Here is a 21916-nt window from a genome sequence, read left to right as displayed (position 1 = left end):
TATGTTGGATGATTTATCTTTGTAATAAATAGTGGAATACATTACAGAAATATGGGATAGACTGGAAACAAAAGTGGCACTGATCCCTCGGCCTGTTTGCAATGTGTGTCTTGCCTCCTGTTTGAGTCTACATGCAGTGTGCTTTAAGATTACACATGATGGAGCTGTTGCACACATTTCCCTTTACCCACCTGTTGTTTGAGAGCCTTTCACAGGCTCCAGACAGGCTGGGTGGTTAAAAACCTGCCAATGAGAGCAATGACATTTTTTCTCAATCGTCTCCCTGTATAAAACTGTGGTTATTTTATTTTTTTATAGCTTTGTGATTTTGGTCTCATACTACTGTCAATAGGGGCTGTGGGACCAGGATAATTTGTTACACATTTACTGGTGCTGAGTCTGCTGACTGAAGTATGGGCTTCTGAATGCACATGTTTGTTTCAGGTTTGTGGGAAGATAAGACAAGAAACAAGAGCATTGCTACCAATGCAGCTGAGCTGCAGCATTTGCCAACTGAAAAAAAACAACAATCACAGGCTCAGTGTGTGCAGACTGTGACTTGAATTAGAAAAACTGCTTAATGAGCCAGTGTCTTTTTCGAGCTTCTATATAACTGAGGAACTTTAATGATAAGGATGGTGAAAGGTTGACTGGCTAAAGGCGTGTTTCTGCTTTTATATACTTTTGGACATAATTTACATCTGCAGCCTTTAAAATAAGCTTAGCTCCCTCCATAAACGTCACAACAGTCATTGCTACATATTTATTAATGTCTTGTCCTCATGGCGGGGCTTGGTCTTGAGAAATCAGACATTTAGTTTAATGTTTAATGTGTGTGTGTATGTATATATATATATATATATATATATATATATATATATATATTTATAGTATAGTATATATACAGTATCTCACAAAAGTGAGTACACATTTAGTAAATATTTCATTATATCTTTTAATGGGACAACACTAAAAAAATTACACTTTGCTACAATGTCCCTCAACACACAGCCATTAATGTCTAAACTGCTGGCAACAAAAGTGAGTACACCCCTATGTTAAATTCCCATAGAGGCAGGCAGATGTTTATTTTTAAAGGCCAGTTATTTCATGGATCCAGGATACTATGCATCCTGATAAAGTTCCCTTGGCCTTTGGAATTAAAATAGCCCCACATCATCACATACCCTTCACCATACCTAGAGATTGGCATGGGGTACTTTCCATAAAATCATCTCTCAATGCAAATCAAACCAGCTACTAGGCTAACCGACATAAAACCATGCCAAGCTGGTATGGTGAAGGGCATGTGATGATGGGGCTATTTTAATTCCAAAGGCCAAGGGAACTTTATCAGGATGCATAGTATCCTGGATCCATGAAATAACTGGCCTTTAAAAATAAACATCTGCCTGCCTCTATGGGAATTTAACATAGGGGTGTACTTACTTTTGTTGCCAGCGGTTTAGACATTAATGGCTGTGTGTTGAGTTATTTTGAGGGGACAGCACATTTACACTGTTATACAAGCTGTACACTTAATACTTTACATTGTAGCAAAGTATAATTTCTTCAGTGTTGTCCCATTAAAAGATATAATGAAATATTTACTAAAATGAGAGGGGTGTACTCACTTTTGTGAGATACTGTATACTTAAGTGAAAACTAGGTATTAGCAGCCACCAAAAATAAGTTAATGGGACTGGTCCAAAAAGAGGAAATATGTTGATTTATGAGTTAAATTTGCACACTAGCCTATATAGCAACTTAAGTTTAATATTAGACCAGGCAACCTACATTTAACCCATACGGTAACCAGCAATCCTGCTTTGGGAACATCTGCTACTTGTAGCCACCATTAGAGAACTTCAGACTTTGCCATCCATTGAACCACACTGCTACTGTGGCTAAAAAGCTACACACTACACCTACACACTCCATAGTAGAAATATTGGACTTTACACAATGCATACACACTATACACTTGTGTTCAATGGTCAAAGAGACACAGAATGGAGATCATGCAACTGTCACATCTTTTTCCCCTAATACTGTATGTAGAAACTCCAATGGAGCACGTGTAGCTGGTTGAAAAATGCTCTGAAATATTTGGTGGTGTGTGAAAATCCTTTGTTTTGTTTACTATGGCGATTCAAGGTGCCAATGCTGATAATAATGAAATTACTTTGCCCCACTTATCATAGAAGCAGTCCATCACACATCCACGCTTGGTTGCCATTTAAAACATACATGACGAAATGTGTGATATTTTTACAATATAGGACTGCATGCTATACTGTATCCAGGTACATCAAGAATATGTCATATATTATGTAGGGCATAACATTAGCTGGGAGAGCTATGAGACACTGACAGATTTATTTGTCATGGAAACAGACTGTATTTAGATTGTACATGTATAGAGCAGCATCTGTCAAGGACAATTACATTGCGTCTGAGTTAAAAGAAGACCGAAACTGAGTGCGTGTCTCTTAGCATGCGTGATAAGAGGTTAGTGACTACTCTATATGATAGGGCCAGACATAGCCAAACATACAGACACACAGGCGGGCAGACAGGAGACAACACTGCTATATGTTTTCAGACACATGGTTGCCCTTTAACTCCCTCATATATGCTATCATATCCTGGTCAAATACCTTTTCTAGCCTCCCTCTTCGCACTACAGAAAATACACTGTTGTTGTCTTCAATCCCTCCACAAATAGTCCCGTCATACCCACGTCTTTCGCCACCCGAGGCCCGCAATAGAGCATTGTTGTTGCATGGATTATTTATGACCTTGTTTTTGTTGAACAAGGTACACTAGCCATGTCCATTAAATGTTTGTTTATTGTGTAAGTTTATGAAGAAAATGTGCATGATATCCGTTCTCCCTAGTGTAACATATTTGGTATCTGTGTCAGAATAACAGTTAGAACTTTGTGTATTTGGATGTACATTTACGTACATTATGTCATCAGTATTTCTAAGCATCAGAATCAGGTTTATTGCCAAGTAAGTACTTACAAGGAATTTGCCTTGGTGGTTGATGCATATATAAACAGACATATTGAACATTAAATAAACAATAAATATAGTATGCTGTATTACATACATAATACATAATGCTGAGATTCACAGACAGGGTATCTCACTCCTGCAGGAGCCAGGAATGACCTCACTACTGTAACCATCATCGACCTAACACCATTAGAGCCTATCAAGTGACACGCCTCGTTAAGCCGGGTGCTACTGAACCATTTATAACAGTGACGCGTCACGTCATTACTATGATGGCTTCTTGAATCATAAAATTTATATTATGGCTATTCTCTATTTCTAAATACATTGCCATATGACTGCAGAGTCCAATTTTGGTTTGTATTCTATGGTTTCTGCTATCTAAAGAAGACTGTGACAGGTGAGATATAAAAATGGAAAGGGAGGGGTACACTTCATTGGACACTTTATTACATATGCTGAGCTAGAAGTTTAAAATAAGATGTTATGCGTAGACAAACATGTTCTGTAGGAATCTCTGTATAAAAAAGGCCTACTAATGTCAGACTTTTTATTGGCACATTCATGCTGTAAACGTAATTAGCTTAGCTTAGTATGAAGACCAAAAGCAGGGGGAAAAGTTAGCCTGTCTGTGCCCAAAGTTTTAAAAACGATCTGCGCACGAGCACCTCTACATTTTTTGTATATAGAACACATTATATCTCATTTGTTTAATCTGTCTTAGTGTAAAAACAAGTTGTGAATTTACAGTCACGTGCTGCAACAATGTCTTGGTGGAGCGCAGTGACTTCCTGGAGTCTCTGTTAGTTGCCTGGAAACGGTATGACAAGAAGACTACAAGACATTAAAATGTTGAGGAGCCGGTAGACATTAAGTCTTTATGCTACACTAAGCTAATCGGCTGCTGGCTCTAGCTTCATAATTAGCAAAAATCTATCTTCTAAAAAGAGAAGAAACTAAACAAACATATTTACCAAAAAACGGCAAGTGAATGGTACATATATAGAAATTCAAAAAAAGTAACAACAAAGTGAGTTATTTTGTTTTCGAGGCACCTGCAGGCTTCTGTGGTCTCATCTTTCCCTTTCAATCAGAGTAGTCAAGTATGCCTCCAACACTTTCTCCCTCTGTTGTAGACAAACAACAGTATGTATCCCTATCTCAATATCGCAGCTCCATATTTTATAAGTCAAAGGCTGCACTGCAACTGAGTGTAGATGCGTAATGGACTGCTTTCAAGTGGGCTTATCGGGGTAATTAGCATGCTCATTGTCACCTTGAATCACCACAGTAAAAATAACAAAGGTCCATAGTGGGATACATTACCACTTAATATTTCAGAGCATTTGTCAACCACTCACTCAAAGATATACACTATGCTCCGTTGGAGTTTCTACGTATTAGCGGGAAAACATTTGACAGTTGCACTTTCTCCATTACGGTCTCATTTCAGCCTGTCAGCCCGGCCTGCAGGGAAAAAAAACATCTGTCTGTTGTTTCCTTAGTGAAAGCAACCCACTGACTCCAGCTTCAAGTAAGCTTTTGTCTTGTATCGTTTGTATCTGGTCTGCTTTAGTTTCATCCAGCCAATGAAAGAGCACAACATACAGGATGTGTGTTTGTGTCTCTTTCCCTATCAAATGCAAATGTATGTATGTGCATTGTGTAGAGTGTGTTATGATCCACTGGTCCATGTTAACATTGTCACATGGACACATGGTTAGCATGCTGACATTAGCATGCTGATAACAGTAGTACAGCCTCACAGAGCTGCTAGCATGGATGTAGACATAAAGTCTTGTTGTTCATTGCACTTAATTCCTGTGTGTGTGTGTGTGTGTGTGTGTGTGTGTGTGTGTGTGTGTGCGGTGAAGATGTTACGTGGGCCACAGGCCAGACGGCAAGCCAGCTGACTGCTCCACTGAAACCAAATTAAAATTGGTCATTCGTCACACGATAAATAGACCACTATAGTCACCTCTGCCGGGCAACACCAGCTAATCCCACGAGAGCACCCCGCTCTTGTTTTGAAAGGCGAGCCTCACGGGTTGTCTTTCAAAGAGGAGATATTTGGGCCCCATTCTATTTTAATGGAGAGGTCTGAAATTCTCAAGAAGCCCTTTAGGGTCCTCCCGACTGTCCTTGATAGTCCCACCTCTTGTACTGCTACACTCATCATCTGGCATTTGAGATGTCCGTTTCAATGGACGGACGCAAACACACTGACAGTTCGGACATGTGGACGAAGATGGAGCGAGCAGGACTGTGCCTCGAGCTACGGTCCAACTGACAGGATGTTTTTTACTTTGTAGATAAAGTGGGTGAAAAATGGAAGTGTAGAGTGCTGGGATTTAAAGTACACCTATGGTCTAACAGGGTTGACCCCTAAATTAATAATTTAAGCTGTCAACACTCCCAGTAGATGAACAAGATCTCAGAAATCCGTGTTCCACCTCTATCGTTATTGATATACGTAGGTGTTCAAGAGGAATAGGCTCAACAACTATTGCGTCCATGTGAGTTTGACAGAAGGCTAACTTTCATTGATCTTATTTAATATCGTATATCTATGAGATACAAAGTGTCTGAGGTACACTAAATTGTTATTTGCTGTCAGGTCTGCATCAAAGTTGTGTCCTAAGCCTGTGAAAGAACACCAAAAGATCATGACATGGCTGCAGAACAGGTGTCCGTCCACCCAGTTTGTTTACGAAACCACGCGCTCACATATCCGGCACAGGTGGATGCCAATGAGGGAACATCCTTTTAAAGTAGAAGAAAAATGCAAACACTGTAGAACTTAAAAGTACTCTAACTTGCATGGTGATCGAGACATGCAAACATCTCCGGACTGTTAAGTTTTTACTGGAGAAAACGTTCTGTATAATGCAAAGAGAATGTTCGGAGGACCGTGTGAAACAGCTGTAAAACAGCTCAGTTGCAGGTTGTCCTGTCCTCTTTATGTTTAACCTCTGGAACAGGGTGGTCCTGTCACTCTTCTGTCCACATTTTTGCGCGACACACGCATACAAGTGGCAGTTAACAATCTATTTTGAGCCCGTTGCAGTAGCAACTGACACATGCTGAGGATTGCAGTGTAGAACCCCGAGCCCAGCTCCAATGAATGAGAGGCTTGTCAGGACAGAGATGCAGCACTGGGGGGGCAGAGGGCCCAGGGCACAGGACAGGGGACAGGTGGATGTGGGTGAGAGGAGGCAGGAAGGAGCGCGAGATTCACACATGCCTAAGACAACCAAGAAGACATTATGTCAGCCACCAGGGGCTTATTCAGACACATGTAACGCTCATAATCACGCATGTATGGCAGATATATTGAGCTTGTCCAGATGAATAGAGACTTTGAAGTTTGCCTAGCAACTAGTGTAGACAGCCTGTCTCTGTCAGTGAACTTTGAATGGCCAGGGTTAAAAAAAACAGGGCACATAAAAAATCATGCCCTTTCCATGTCATTTCATCAGAGTAATTACTTGTTAAAAATGTTAATAATAAAAAAAAAAAAAAGAATTGCAATAAAAATGCACATATTATACAAAAGCCCAGAGATCATGTTAGTTAGATCAGTTATCATGGGTTTAAGTTAATTAAGAAGTTAAATAAATTGTAAAAATACTATCTCTGAATTACAAGGTTGTGTTTTTGTGGTAATAGGTTCATTTTTCTTCTTATCTCGGGAAAACAACCGGGTGTGTTTTCATTTGTTGAGATTTGTACGAGAAAACAAAAGATTATTTTCTCGAATATGACAAATCTCAAAATAAGACAATGTTATCGTGTCAGCAGTTGTCTTAGCTAATTCTGTAGTTGATTTGATACCCTAAGAGAGACACACAAACACACACACACACACACACACACACACACACACACACACACACACACACACACACTCAACTCATTCAAAAGGACAGTTTACCATGATCAAAGCCATGAGAACAGATGCAGCTGGTACCCAGATGCCATAAATAAGGCTCTACAGCAGTGTTTACAGATGATGGTACAGTACATTTTTTAGTGAATGTATGTGCGTTTGTGCAGGATTACAAAGTATATAATAAGAGTTGTGTAACTCAATGGAGAGAAATCTTCCGTGCTGTGATGCAGAACTATTTTTTGATGGGTGTTGCCTCCTCCGGCATCGGTCTGGGCGTGATAACGTGGTCTGCTGACGTCAGGGGAGCCATGGCTACACTTCAGCTGTCTGCTCTTATGTTCTTTCTTTCTCCTGCTGTCATCTGTCTGTCTCTTGCTCTCATGAATAGCCTTTTCAATGGAGGACATGCTGTGCCAAGCTCTGCCATCCTGTCTGCAAGGAGTATCCTCAGTCAGGGAAGCAGGGAAAAAGGCAGTAGAGGGTGAAATAACAGGAGGAGAAAACATTTGGTGCTCTTGTTGAGCAGCTGGATCATGTAGGCAGCAGCTTGCCAAGTGTTAGCAGGGGGCCTGATGAGCACATAGGAGTGATGGCCAACAGGGCGCCTTGTTAAAATAACCTCATGCAGCCCAAGTAGGTGCCAACCTGTGAGATAGGCTCTTGTTTACACACACACACACACACACACACACACACACACACACACACACACACACACACACACACACACACACAAACTGAGAGTAGAGGCAGGAAGAGGTGAGAAGGGAGGGAAGAGAAAAAGAAGCTATCGCAGATAAGCAGACAGAAATGTCTTAAAACCAGTGAGGGTAGGACAAGAAATGCTAAAAAAATCATTATTAGGAAATTGACTAATGGATAGAAGTGATAAGAGGACAGCAAACTAAATCCCCAATTTGTCGACATTCATTTGACATTACATGTTTGTTTCATTGGGAGGCAGAAATAGTGATGGGTAAGATGAAAGAAAGAGAGAGGGCAACCAACGTCCTCCTCCCACTCTTTTTTTATACCCCCAAAGACAGCAGGGTAAGATTTCTGGCACCAAAACACACGTCACGCTTGCTATTTCTGTCTGAGGTGCCACATAGCACCGAGAGGTAGGGTGACAGGGCTGAGGCATCATGGGGCCAAGGAACTTCCCTACACCCACCCAGCCTTTACATTACATTTCACACTTTGGCCACCTCTGCCAGAAGACAGTGTGTGTGTATGTGTACTATGAATGTGTGGCATGTCCTTTTTTTGTACAGAAAATGTTTATTTGGTGAAAAAATGCAAGATATGTATGCACGTATAATTGAAACTTTGTTCTTCGTGTGTGTACGTGTGAAGCTGAGAGTGTGTGTGTGTGTGTGTTTCCTCACCTTCCACAGAGCATGAGGTGTCAGGGAAGCCAGGGGTTGTTGATGCAATCTTATGAGGCGAGAAACAGAGCATGGAAAGTGATCCCTAATGCTACAGAATCAGATTATCCTGGTAACGACAGATAACATAACTGCTCTTGAACCAACACTGTGCAGCATTAATAGTACTTAAGCATATTCAGTGTGACATAATCCAAGCGCCGTGTCATATATCAAATATCTGTGTTTAGAGGACAATCTGTAAATCGTCGCATATTTTATCATGCAGCTCCTCAGGAATGACTGAACCAGTAGATGTGTTAAAGGTGGCGGACAATTAGCAACTGACACTGCTTGAGCTGCCACTGCACTGACATGCAGGGATATCCATAGGCTTGCAGCAAATAATCAACACCCTGAAATATGAATCATCGTAAATGCAACAATGCAATGCTGCAATAGAGAGAGACGAGTCGTCAAAGCACTGTCATATTTATTACCAAGAAGGAAAAAAACAAAACATTAAAGGCATATCATAGTCATTTGTCACAACTGTTATTTGAACACCTTAGATATATCACTTTGACAATATGATACAGTAAAACACACTGTTGTTGACAGTTAGCAGATTGCTGCTGGGAGCACAGTCGCGACTTAATCTACTCCTACTGGTGGCCAGGTTGAATTTGATTCAACATGGCAACCATGAGGATTAAACACATGAGCATGCACCCTCAAACTGGGGCTGCATGCAAAATCTCATTATACAGAAAAGACCTGAAATTCAATACAAAAAAGAGGATAAGGGGGAAAATGCAGCTAAGCAATATGTTGATGTGTTGGCAAAGGTTTCATCACAGAAGAAGAAGCAAAAAGCCACAGCAAAACTGGAGAATGTCGTGGATGTGTTTTATCTGGAACATGTCATCAAGATGAAATTAAGCATTTCTTTAACTCTCTTAAAGCACTTTGTTTCACAGAAAAGTCCTTACTATTTACACAGAGAGAGAGGGTTTTCCTGGAGGAAGGGATCAAGCTTTAGTGAAATGGAAAGGTATCACATAATGACAGTCTCAGTCTGAAGAGAATAGGAAACGAGAGGCCGGTGCTTCAGGACGGGACTTGGGGTTCTGGTCATGGGGCTAGGGGGGCGAGTCAGGGGGCTTGGGGGCCTGTACATTGGGCCTGATGGGGTGGTGATGATGGCAGTAGGGGTGCGGCCGGCCCACCTGGAAGGAGGTCGCTGATTGGCTGGCCGCGCAGGACGAGAGAAGCTCTTTTTAGGATTGGCTGGGGACAACTTGGCTGGGTTTACCTGAACAGAGACATAATAGGACACATGTTAGCTTATATAGTATCTGCACATGTTTCATTGGTTTGCTTTTGTAAAATTGATGCTAATGCTGAACTTAATGACATAAAGAAGCAGAAAAAAGCCTACCTGCTGTGGATCCTGTCTGTAAGCTGTGTGTCCTGCTCTGGGACTGGAGCTGTACTCATGTTGGATGTCCAGCATGTCCAGCAGCTCAATAAGTCCTTCATCCTTCACTAGGCCACAACCTGGCAACTCCTGTCCCACTAGCCCACCCCTCTGGATCTTCTGAGCTCCAGAGGAAGCACTTGAGACCCTGTAGTCCATTTTGGGTTCCAAATGTTGGGGTGCAGGCTTCCTTGCTCCCTCTCTGTCTGCCCCACTGTTAGCCCTGGGTCTAATCTTTGGGCTCCCTACCACCTGTGACCTCCTCTGGGACTGCTGAGGACTCCGCTGGGCCCCTTTAGAACCGATGTAGCCTCCTCTGTGATCCTTGTGGTTCTGTCTCCCAGAGTCTGATACTAACCCCCATTCTTGGCTGGGCTCTATCTCTGCTGTCACCACACCGGAATCTGATTGGCATTTCTGGGCAGGCACACGCATGGGCACCCTGCCGGAGACTACAGTGGCTCCCAGAGCTCTGCGCTGACAGCTAGGGGTGGGACACTTTGGCTCTGGAACCAGCCCCTGATTGGTCACCACCCCTGATTCTGTGAGCATTTTGCCCTCATTTTCCTGAAGCATGGCTCCAAACTTCCTGAGAACAGAGGGGCTGCCGCACTTCCTATCTCCCAGGACGCCAGGACTGAAGGACTTCCTGTCCGGAGCAGGAGATTCAGCTGTTGTTATGGGGAGCTGTGAGCGTGGTTGTACAGCAGGAGCATCCCTTTGTCCAAGAGGGGGTTTGGCGCCTGTGTTTTCTTTGTTGGGGGAACTCTCTCTGCGGGGGGAGCTCTTCATGTGAGACACTTGGTTCTTCCTGTTTTCAGTGTCCTCAAAACAACTGCCCACAAACTGCTCTTCACCAAGCCTGAACCAAACCAAAACAAACAAAAATAAGATTAACAGGTGCTTCCCTTACATCACATCATTCTACAAAAGTTTCAAGAATGGGGCTGCAGTGCACTTACCTTTCATTTCCAGAATTTTTTCTGATCTCTTTTCCCGGGCTCACCTTGATTGTGTCACTGAAGCGCTGAGAGCGAAGGGAAAAATATATTTAAGAAACATCCATATCAACCTCTACCTACTATATTTAGAAGCTTTAAATGAGTGTGCTACTTCAAGATCACTGGCAATGTTCCGTTTACTGTACCTTACCAAAACTGACCCCTGATCATCACTCAATATAGCACTGCTAAAAGCACTCAGCTCTACTGTACTTTAACATTGGCCATGCACATGGCTTTTCATGTGGAACAGGAAACAGTTTAACGTCTTGGCTTTCTTTCTGACTGCTTCGTCAGGAGTTGGGAAAGTGCAAGAGTTGGTGAAAGTATGTGAAACTAACTCCTATCTAGTAACCTGTCTGTGTAAGCAGACTACAAGGAACCAGCTAACGGTAATCAATATGTTCCTGACTGAACCCCAGCTGAACCCCCGTATCATGTCCACATATCCGGTTTCCTCAGATGTGCAGATGCCAACAGAATGAGGCATAAGGCAGTAAAGTAAAGAAATGCCTTTACTCACCACGTGGCGAGCTCCATTGTTCTTCCGACTCATTTGCTTCCCCTGCCCCAAATAATCCTGCAACAAGTCTCCAATCTCCGAGTTGGCGTGGCAGTAACCGTAGCCATTTTGATGACTCGCAGGGTAGCTGTACCCACTGGGGCTATAGTTACAGCCGTTACTATAGTGATGTGGCACAGGTATAGCTCCAGGGTGATTCTTGCTATGATGGCTAGGCGCAAAAAGACCATTGCCATTTTTCTGGTTGTCAGTAGTGATATCGTTTGCTCCTCTTCGGGCCTGAACTTCATTGTACAACTGAAAAATGAAAACAGAAGAAAACATAAACAACTTCCTAAGTACTCTACACAACTACTTGCAAACACAGCTCAACAAGAGGAACTGTGTTTACACAACAAACAAGTCTTATAATTATCACAAAATCGTTGCGCAGCCTAACCTATATTTATGATCAGCATGTTATTCCACTCCACTGTTTCCCATCGCAACCCTTAATACTCCTTTAGTATCCGCTTTCAGACTTTGTGTGTATCTGTCAGCACATCACAGTTTAATTGGCTTGTTAACATTTGTCTTTATTATTGCTCCAACAAGGCCATGAGGTTGAGTTAGTCGGTGCGCTGCCAACATTTTATTATGGTGCACTAACAAAACACACTGCGTTGCTCCTCAAATCCCATTTTCAGAAGTCACATTTTTATCCACTGACTCAAACTGTCCACTAATCCACATAACGTTCTACTGTATTCAGTATTCAACGTGTGTTTTCAGGGCAAAGATCATATTTTTGGACTCCGGTCTCTATGGCATTTGAAACAGCCCGACATTTTTATACGTAATCTTACCTCTTCAATTTGTCTCTGGATGTCCTGCAGCTGGTCCTCCCACTCCTGCATCTCTGAGTCAAAGTTGTCCATCAGCTCCGGCCTTTCTTGACCCCAGCCCCGGCCATTGTGTTCCAGCCCACGCTCCAGATCAATGGCTGCCATGACGCAGGCCGTTCAATACCCAGAGGCCTCTTTAAATGGCAATTTCCCCTTTCTCCTGTTTCACTTTCCTGTCAGAGGTCACCGTAGGGTTGGAAGAATCGATGGCCTGGAAACACTATAAAGACAAATACATGGGGAGTAAGTAAAGTGATATAAGCTTCTTTTCACTGTGTTTCTGTGTCATTTAGCTCCAAATCTGATTTGGAAATGTCATTGTTACTTAAGACAAGTGAACATTTTTGACACTTTTTTACAATGCTAGTCAACCTGTTTCGTCTTCTAACAAGGCAGAATAAAACATACTACTGCACTAGTGGCAATGACACCTAATTGAGGATAAATTGCAGAAAGTGAAACCTATTTATTCTATTGGACTTGAGTCTGACTTGTATTGTTGGGCATTTTCCGTCCTCACATAGGTCAGATATTTACAGTCCTCTTCTTTCACATTTTTTAAAAATTCACAGTCAAAAAAGCATACCTATGCAGCACGTGTTGTGTGTGTTGCATGACAGCTTTTGGTCACTTTGACCTTTCAGCCTGCCTCTGTACGCCGCAAAACATGGGGGAAAAAACTCAACGCAAACTCTGTCTCTGTGCTGTGTCATATCTCAGATGAATTCAGTTTTGCCCCTCAGATGTATCCCCAAACCTTGTAAATGTGGCCATTTATTACTGTCATGGTGGTGTTTTGTCCCAATGGGAGCACTAATAGCCTAACTATTATTGCAGCCCCTGCTTTGTTGTTGTTGCCATCATTAAATATGACAAGTATCCTGGTTGAAAGTGCCCGAATGTACCAGCCACTTCCCTCCCACCTGTTATGTAAGAGTAGAGATATTAATAATCTTGTAACTATGCATAGTAAACTGGCTGCATGATCTGTGCGCATGCCAGAGGGACAGAGAGAGAGTGAATTTATGTCAGAGACAAAAACATGAAAAATGATACCAAAAACTTGCTCAAAATAAAATAAATAAAGTAAAAAAAAAAAAAAAATGTAATTAAGAAAATGAAAACATAAAAGAAAATCACCATGATGACAATCGGCCCAGGCAACTTCAGGTTCTGCCATTCATGATGTCTAAATTATATACATAATTCATTTAAAATGATATTGTCCTAAATGACACTAAACCATAAGCAATTTATATTACAGCCATTTCCGCCTCAATGATAAACAGCTGTCATTACCTTTCTCAACATAAAAGTTTTCCCTGCTCCAGTGTAAATCCTCAGCTTGCTCTATTCCTGCGTGCTGTGCGCTCTGGCCTCTCCAACAGATTCACTCCCCTCGGCGCCTAATTGTCAAGTCGCCTCTCTCCGGTGCTTCCCCTTCCCTTTTCCTCCACTGTGTAATGTAAAACCCTGCAGACTGGATTTAAAGGGCCCCAGTTCTTCTAGTTTGGCTGTTGGGGTTAAGTCCGGAGCGTTGAGCTAAAGGGTAAACAACTTCTGTTCCAGCCGGGGTACCCTGCCTTTATACTGCTCCCCACTGTTTACGTGGGTGCGCCATTGGAGCTGGGATCAAATATCATAATGTCAAATTTATTCCAGCATTTTCAGTCTCGGTGGGACAACTGTCGTCACCAGCATCCTGGCTATAATTACTGGGGCTCACGGTGAGAGGGAAAGTGTTTACATAGCTATTTCAGCTGCTGCGATCCCTCGGCCAATGGGCTTCTCTGTTGCTACTCTGCTTTAGGATGCTTGGGCAGATTTGGTCTTGTGACCATGCCCCACTGCAAATCATTTTTTCAAGGGATGACAAATGGGTGTGTGACACCGTGAGTAATAATGTGTCACAGTCGATAATATCTTTATTGAAGGTAATCACGAAAACGAAATTGCAAGGTGGATGCCTGGCTTGTTTGGTCTTTTTTTTTTTTACAATATTTTTTGTCATATTTATATTTAAAAAAAGCAACATTTTTGAAACCTTATACAATGTCCTGGACTAACCCGAACCAGCGACTGTGTACTTGACTCATCCCGGTGCTACTGTTCATCTGACACACCATCAATTACTAATGCCTGGCTCTAATCAGGGGTCCCGCTGGGAATTTTGGGGGCCCCCCTCGGACATTTCGCACTCAACGGGATCATTAGAATTCCTTCCAGTTTGAAGCACCTGGATCATTGCCATTTTTCCTCCACCTGTTGGGTTCCCTAATAAATGACAAATCCTTCACCAAGTAAAGGAGAGGGGATAAAAACAAACATTAGCCTTACTTTACCTTTAGGCAACAACAGCAGGATGGTACAGCAAGTGTTGTTCTGAAAAACAAAGTAGAGGCGACTGCTGTCATAAGCCTGTGACAAAATAAACTATATTAAGCAACAAGGTTAAACCATGACATAAAGCATGGCCTGGAGAGGTGATTTAGGTTTCCTCCCTTGCAGCTTTGTGACCTTAAAGCTCGAGGTAAGCAACACTAAACCCTGTATGACCTCCATTTCTGAAACATATTCTATCTACAGTATCTCTGTCTATTAATGTGAACCACATAATCTCAACTCAAAGGTCCACTTACTGGCTTTTCAGGGCTTTTCAGTCTTATCTCATGGTCTTCATCAGCAATAAAAACTGGCTTAAAAAAAATACTTTGGCATTTGGTAAATATATCATATATGTCGTTGTGCTAAGTTAATCAGCTGCTGGCTCTACCTTCATATTCAGCATACAGACATAGCCTAACAGTGGTATCAATAATGTCATCTTAGTTTTATCAACAAAGCAAATAACTGTATTTTCCAAAATGTCAAAACATTCCTTCAAAACAGACATTTCATCCGTCTAAAGCCAACATGGACAAGAGGTCCTGTAACTGCTCAGGAAAATGGAACTGAGCAAGCTCCATGGACCCTAGAGTTGAAATAGTTTTGTCACACTTACTGTTGAGGTAAAGAATGAACTTCTATAATCAAAACTATCTAGCATCATACATGCTAAAACTACGAACATTTCCAAACACAAAGGACATATTAAGCACCACTTTGTTGATTGCTGTCATGCAACAATCTTGCCCCTTAATGTGGTCCAATATGAAAATATTACATTCCATTTGCTTCTTTTTTTATTATTCCTTAATATTTACATATTTTGATGTTCACTCTGCTGCAATACAAACAATCAGATTGGTGACAATAGTCAGGTTTTCAAAGAACTGGGATAGTACACATTGTAACTCACCTTTCGGAGGGGCTGATATGGACAGTGATGTGTTATGGATAATGTAGACTCCAGTGTTGAATCTAGCCACACTCTCTTGAATGTGACTGCAGCTTTGGCAAATGCTGAGCTTTTCCTGTGCTTTTGGTTACCTTGGCAACAAATGATGCGGGGAGGAAAGAAAAACAACAGAGCAAAACAAACAAACAAGGGATGATGTGAATTAAGGGAGGCGAACATCACAGAACAAAGAAAAGAGTAAAAAGAAAGACTAGTTTAAAGATGGTGGCGTAAGAGAGGGACGAGAATAACACAAGTATGAGAATGAGCAAAATGATAGGCTGGAACATCTAGGCGAAGGAAGGGCGGAGGGACAAACCAGGAGGTTGGATTTAGTGAGAAAAAAGTAGAAATAGAATCAGCATTGAACTATTTCAGACATTTTTACATACAGCTCATGAACAATATTTTTGTCTTACCGACAGTGGCTCCTCCGTCTCTCTGTCCTCATGCCTCGGCACTTCCAGTTTGTCTATGAAGGTCTGCAGTTCTTTTCGGAAGGCCTTCATCTGAGCGTTAATGCGATACAGCAGCTCATGTTCCCTGATCCTACTCCCATCTTCCTCCCCACCCTCCTCTCCCCTCCCGAACATCAGGTCGCTGTTTGAAACGTAGACCCTAGCCTCTGTGATGATAGTGGCCGTGTCAGCGATGAGCCGGTCCATGGTGCGAACAAGCCTCTCCGCCTCCGTGCGGATGTCAGTCATTTGCTGCCTTTCGCGCAGTGTGCACCGGCCCCCAGGCAGAAAGCGGGCCAAGGCGGAGGAGGCGGCACCCTCGGGCCCAGTGGGGGTGTAGAGGCCCCGCGTGGGCGTCAGGCAACGGCTGCTTCCGTTATTGTTTCTGACCTCATCTGAGTCACTTTCCCCACCTACAGGGCCCTCGCGTTTGCGGTGTGGTGGGAGGAGGCGGGAAGAGGTGGAGTCCTCGTCACTCTCACGGCGACCACTTGTCGCACCGCCTGCATCGCTCTCTGCATCGCTGTCCCGTGGGCTGGGCCGCAGGGAGAGGTGGGAGGCCAGGTCATAGCGCTGCATGTTGGAGAGGAGCACACGGTTCTCGTACTGCAGCTGCATCACCTGAATAAAAACAAAGAGATGTTCAACAATAACATTTGGTAATCAGACTTTTTACAAAATAGGACATACTGAGCAAAGATTTTAAACAGTAGAGATGGTCCGATACCATTTTTTGCTTCCCAATACCGATTCCGATACCTGAACTTGCGTATCGGCCGATACCGAGTACCGATCCGATACCAGTGTGTCATATATTTTATTATGTTTTAAGAACTGTATACTACTATCCCTGTATGGATGTGATATGATTTCTATCTTTGTTGTCGGTCTGGCTCAGGTTAAACTCTTTGTGAAACATGAATGCCACAGAACGTTCTTTTATTATCCAGTTTGACAGTCAGTTATAACGGAAAAAGAACATAAATAAACTACTTTAATGTATTTTTTCTTTAGGGCTTTATTACGTGGTATCGGATCGGTGCATAAACTCCAGTACTTCCCGATACCGATACCAGCGTTTTAGGCAGTATCGGAACATCTCTACATAACAGGATACTTTTTTAGCTGCGCAAGCGACATGGCTCTATGAATGGCAAAGTCACTTTGGTGAACCTTGACCTTTTTATCCAGCGCTATCACCAGATCAACATTTTTAATTTGTCCAATACTTTGGTTTATGACCGAATACCTGCAAAAATACTGAAATTCCCATCAGCTTCAGCTGTACTTTGTCTTCAGTGCTAATTAGAAAAAGATAGCATGCTAACATGCTTAACCAATATACTTAACATGGTAAACATTGCAGAACATCAACATGTTAGCATTGTAAATGTGAGCATGTTAGCATGCTGATGTTAACATTTAGCTCAAAGCACTGCTGTGCCTATGTACAGCCTCACAGAGATGCTAGCAAGGCTAAATACTCATGTTAGAAAGGGATCTGTAATTTCCTAAAACAGCTGGACACTGTATTTTTCTTTAGCAAAAAATAGCCTACTCAAACTAGTAAATAGTGCATTTACAGCTTTAGCTGTATTTTGTGCTAATTAGCAAATGTTAGCATGCTAACACACTAAACTTAAATGGTGAACATTAAAACATTAAATAGGCCTACATTAAATCAGCATTTAAGCATTGTCACTGTTAGCAACATGTTGCCATGCTAGCATTAGCATTTAGCTCAAAGCACTGCTTTGCCCAAGTGCAGCCTCACAGAGCTGCGAGCATTACTGTAGACAGTTGTTTTTCTATCTTTGATTAAATTCCTACAAAATTAAACATAATTACATTAGTAAATATATATAAGGAGTAAGAACATTTTATTTATTTTAGTCATAATCACAGAATTTCAGAATATTTTATGTTTTTTCAGCTCATAATCTAAAAGCAAATTATTGTCAATATTATCAATCAGCTTGAAATACCTTGCCACTAAGGTCATTAATCTGTAGCCTTGCTGCCTTTAACTCCTCCTGCAGGGCTTCTGCCTTTGCTCCATCAATCCCTCCACCTCCTCCCCCATGCCTGGTGCCTCCCTCGTGGGTGCTGGCTTTGAACCGCATCTTGTTCAGCTCAGCAGTCACTCTCTTGTTTTGATCTTCAGCATCTGCTAGGTTCCTCCTCAGGAGCTCTGCCTCGTCCTCCACCAGCTGCAGCTGCTGTCGGAGCTCCGTCAGATCATCACCGCGGCCCCGCCCCGAGCCCTGCCCACCCATCGCTCCGCACCCAGAGCCTCCAGCACCCTCTCCTTCACCGCGGAGGTCGTCGAGCTCGGCCCTCAGGCCACGGTTCTCAACCTGTGGGATAGAGGGAGAAAAGCTCAACACTCACATGACTCCCACTGAGGTGTAACTCCCTTAATAGACTTGTGTAGCATTGTCTGCTCTTACCTCCAACTCAACTATTTTCCTCCCCAGGATGTTGGCCTCCTCCTCCACCAGGCGGAGCCGGAGCTTTAGCTCTGACTCGCGGGTGGTGGGCGGACCCCCAGCTTCTCCTTTAGGATGGGTGCTGTCCAGTTCACCATAGAAGGAGCGGTACTTCTGCAGCTCTTGCTCTAGACGGTCCTTCTCTTTGTCAATCTTGGCCGTCTTCTTTCTCATAAGCACCGCTTCCTCTTTGATAAAAGCTAGCTGGCACTTAAGGTCCTCATTGTCCTCCTGGAGCACAGAGATAACACAGACTGTACATACTAATGTGCATTTAAGCAGAAACAGTTCCAACCCAATCCTGAAGTTCACAAAGTAGGTCTCCACAATAAGACATAAAGACGGAAGTTTTTTGGCTTTCAAAGCTAAAAAATTATCTATCATTGGACCAAGAGGACGTTTGATGTCCACTAAGTCTAAAGTAATTCCTGTACTTTTCTTTCAAATGATTGGAGCGCTTGCTTTGGCCTGTTGTGGCCCCAAGCTAAAAAGCAAAATGTTTGACTTGAGAACATTACGTAAGGATGTGAGCGAAAACTGCAGAATCTATATATTTTTTATAATTCCTCTTGATGTCTGGAAAAATATTCATGACAGGAGTTTTTTTTTAACAAATATTCACCAACGTGGACAAGGGCAAAAGAAGATAATTGTTTTTAATTACTCGTAAAAGCCTCTCACCTCTGTAGGAGTCTGTGCTGATTTCCTGTCTGTCTTCTGGATGTCCTTGCTTCCTCTTCTCTTTTGAGACTGTTGGAGGACAGTTCGAAAGATCATCATGAAATTTGTGATGTATTTTTGTCTGTGTGTGTGGGCGTGGCAAGTAGGAAATTCCCATGTAACGCCCCCAAACAGGAAGTGGTGCATGGTGTACAGCTAATTGTTTGCGGCTAGAATTAAATCTTTCAATATACTATCTATGTAAGTGTTTACATACCTCTTTGCTTTTGTCTAGTTCATTCTGCAGGGCTTGTTTGGTCACTTCCACCTCTATGAGTTTCTGTCTCAGTTTTTCATTCTCCTCCTCTGTCTTTGTGCGCTTCTCCTCCACCTTTTCCAGCTCGTGGTGCAGCCTCACAGACACATCCTTCGCTACCTGCATTGTTTAGTTAGTGTGAGCATATCATTTTAGAATATTTTCACTCCAACTTAGGGGATTTTCATGTTTTATCTTTCTTTTATCTAGTTTTCCTAGCTTTGTATACCCTTTCAAAACAAAATAACTACATATAAGCATTATTTATAAACCAGTAAAATGCATAGGAGTTGAAGCTACAACCATGACAATTGTTTTCTAAATGCAATGTTTTCACCTACATTGAAAGCTTGCATACACATCCTTGGGATTGCTCCCAAACAGACACACAGAGAGTTGAGCACCTTCCCCTCCCCCCTGCACCTTCAGGTCCTGCTCCAGACTCCTGAGCAGCTCCTCATCGATCTCTCCCGTCTGGGCGTAGCGCAGCTTCTTCCTCTCAGCCTTCCTCAGACGATACTGCAGGATCCGGCAGTTTTTATTGGCTCTCTCCAGCTCACGCCTCATCTCCTGCAGCTGACACGTGTCTTCTTCATAGAATGTGTCCCGCATCTCGTCCATCTCGGTCCTCATCTCCTCAATTTCACACTGGTGGGTGCATAGTAAAGATTATGTTATGAGACGGTTAAGATTAGGATCAACTACACTCTGCTGTTTGGTTTTAGAATCTGACTTTTGACTCCACAGAGTCAGTCATGGATGTTTTGGACTTGAGCCAAATATAGTCAGCTTCAGACATGTGCACAACATATCTGAATTCAAATGTATATAATTAAGACTGGATGTGAGTTGCTTCAATTTTATTTCTTATCAGTATGTCTTCTTAACAACATGGCACATATGTAACATGCAAATCCCAGCTGTTGACTCCCTTGGTTGTCCCTCATTTGAAACACAAGATATCATTGATTCTAGCAGATCGATACCAATGTGTGTTCGATATCCAATTAGTCATCTGTAGCTAGTGTATTTTCAACTTGGGTCTTAGCTTCATGTTCTGTGAGGACGGAGGATGTTCAACAGACAAATCAACTGATATTTACTTATCTATGACACTGCAAACACAAGATTCAGTCCAGAGTAATGTGGCCCCAGGGTTTTATGGGCCCACAGGCTTCAAATAGGCCCTATCAACATGGATTTTCGGTCATCCTATTATGAAAAAACAAACGTCGACTGTTTTGCAGTGGATTCTGGTGAGGTGACACATTGTATTTGTATCTACCATATTTTAAATCATCACCAGCTGATGACAGAGCACCAGCCTGAATAAAAAATAACATGCATCAAACCTTAAGATCTTCATTTTCGTCAAGCAGTCTCTCCATCTCGTCTTCAAAGGCCTGGTCCTGCTGTGTCACGGACCCCGCCTCTGTCGCCGGCTCCGGCTCTCCCAGAGCGGCCTCCTCTGTTCCCATGTTGTCCGTCTTGGTTTGCATCTTCGCACCGCTTCTTCTCAGTCTCTTCTGCAGATGGAACTGGATGAGTTCAGCCTGTAAGCATCCTCCTCTCCACAAACCCAAACCGAGGCCCGCGCCGCAGCCCGCAGACGCGCCGCTTCTCTCCCTACGACCGCCTTCCTCCCCGGGTATCTTCCCTTTCTCTGCCACGGAGAAGGAAGGCGATGCTCGGCCGGGCAACAAACGCTTGGAGGAGTCGCCCTTGAGGCAGGGCAGGCGTAAAGCGGAGCGACGGGCCGATGCTGATGATTCTGTCGGATCTTTCCCGACAGCATCCGCCCTGTTTGGTTCGACTAGATCAGCTTCAGCACCATCCGGGTGAACAGCTGCCCCACGGCGGCTCTCGGGCTCCCTCTCCCTTCCGTCTGCGGACCTCAATCTCTCTCTCACCCCGATGTTTCTGCTCCTTCCTGCGGGTAGAGGAGATCTGGACCTGCCTGGGCGCCGTGAAGCTCGTCTGGTTGCCCCTTCCTGGGCTGTAGCCGGCGAGGGAGCCCGGTACTGCCTCCTCCTCCCTACGCTATTGTCTGCTGATGATGTTGACGATGATGGAGGAGCTGCAGCGCCGCTGGCGGCAGGCTTCATTTTATTTTTGCTTCACTTAGGCCTAAATAAACTCTAAACGTAGACTGTAATTTATAGCTGTTTATCACGAGTGAAAGTGAAAAAAGCTGTACAGAAACTCCACACTTATTTATTTACATAGCCTATGTTTAGCTCGTTTTTAAGAGTTTTTAACTTCCAGTAGGCTAGGCAAGCCACTAGATGGCGCTTTTTTTGCGACTGCTTTACACCCTCATCACCCTGACCCATAACTTTACGAGGGATGTGTAGGCCTACTTGTTTTGTCTGGGACCATTAAAGATGGACTCTACCCTGCTGGACCGACAGCCACTGAGCGACATATATTTTTTTAAGTCTAAACTGTGAATGCATTTTTACACAGAGCTCCACATAATGGGTGAA

At 43.0% G+C, this 21916-nt stretch overlaps 2 protein-coding genes across 3 annotated transcripts; both read right to left on the bottom strand.

The window, feature by feature from the left end:
- Positions 1-8758: 8758 nt before the first annotated feature.
- LOC144533551 (uncharacterized) lies at positions 8759-15519 on the bottom strand. 2 transcript variants are annotated; one of them, XM_078274984.1, is made up of 7 exons: positions 15469-15519; positions 14513-14552; positions 12132-12390; positions 11287-11583; positions 10725-10789; positions 9724-10624; positions 8759-9597 (listed from the first exon to the last, which is right to left on the bottom strand). In XM_078274984.1, the coding sequence occupies exons 3-7, from the start codon at positions 12273-12275 to the stop codon at positions 9340-9342; spliced, it is 1665 nt and encodes a 554-aa protein (XP_078131110.1). In that variant the 5' UTR covers positions 12276-12390; positions 14513-14552; positions 15469-15519; the 3' UTR covers positions 8759-9339. The 2 variants fall into 2 exon arrangements, with proteins under 2 accessions (XP_078131110.1, XP_078131111.1); XM_078274985.1 differs by lacking the exons at positions 14513-14552; positions 15469-15519 and adding an exon at positions 13470-13851.
- LOC144533550 (microtubule cross-linking factor 3-like) lies at positions 15510-21535 on the bottom strand. The gene is made up of 8 exons (XM_078274982.1): positions 20783-21535; positions 19854-20078; positions 19392-19550; positions 19136-19204; positions 18416-18685; positions 17951-18322; positions 15927-16586; positions 15510-15797 (listed from the first exon to the last, which is right to left on the bottom strand). Exons 1-8 carry the CDS (start codon positions 21533-21535, stop codon positions 15687-15689), a joined length of 2619 nt encoding a protein of 872 aa, XP_078131108.1. The 3' UTR covers positions 15510-15686.
- Positions 21536-21916: the final 381 nt, after the last annotated feature.

Source organism: Sander vitreus, chromosome 18 (assembly GCF_031162955.1).
Source record: "Sander vitreus isolate 19-12246 chromosome 18, sanVit1, whole genome shotgun sequence".
Classification (NCBI taxonomy): domain Eukaryota; kingdom Metazoa; phylum Chordata; class Actinopteri; order Perciformes; family Percidae; genus Sander; species Sander vitreus.
The sequence above is the reverse complement of the archived record's forward strand: the minus strand, read 5'-3'. Positions and strand labels throughout refer to the sequence as shown.

Bases quoted from the DNA above. Each gene is read 5' to 3' on its own strand.
- LOC144533551 (XM_078274984.1), bottom strand. From the start codon at position 12,275: ATGGCAGCCATTGATCTGGAGCGTGGGCTGGAACACAATGGCCGGGGC. The intron at 10,790-11,286 runs GTGAGTAAAGGC...CTTCGCTCTCAG, and splicing joins ACAATGGAGCTCGCCACGTG to CGCTTCAGTGACACAATCAA. The intron at 10,625-10,724 runs GTAAGTGCACTG...GGTTTGGTTCAG, and splicing joins AAAAATTCTGGAAATGAAAG to GCTTGGTGAAGAGCAGTTTG.
- LOC144533550 (XM_078274982.1), bottom strand. From the start codon at position 21,535: ATGAAGCCTGCCGCCAGCGGCGCTGCAGCTCCTCCATCATCGTCAACA. The intron at 18,686-19,135 runs GTGAGAGGCTTT...TCTGTGCTCCAG, and splicing joins CAGCACAGACTCCTACAGAG to GAGGACAATGAGGACCTTAA. The intron at 16,587-17,950 runs GTATTTCAAGCT...GTTTTTATTCAG, and splicing joins TTAATGACCTTAGTGGCAAG to GTGATGCAGCTGCAGTACGA.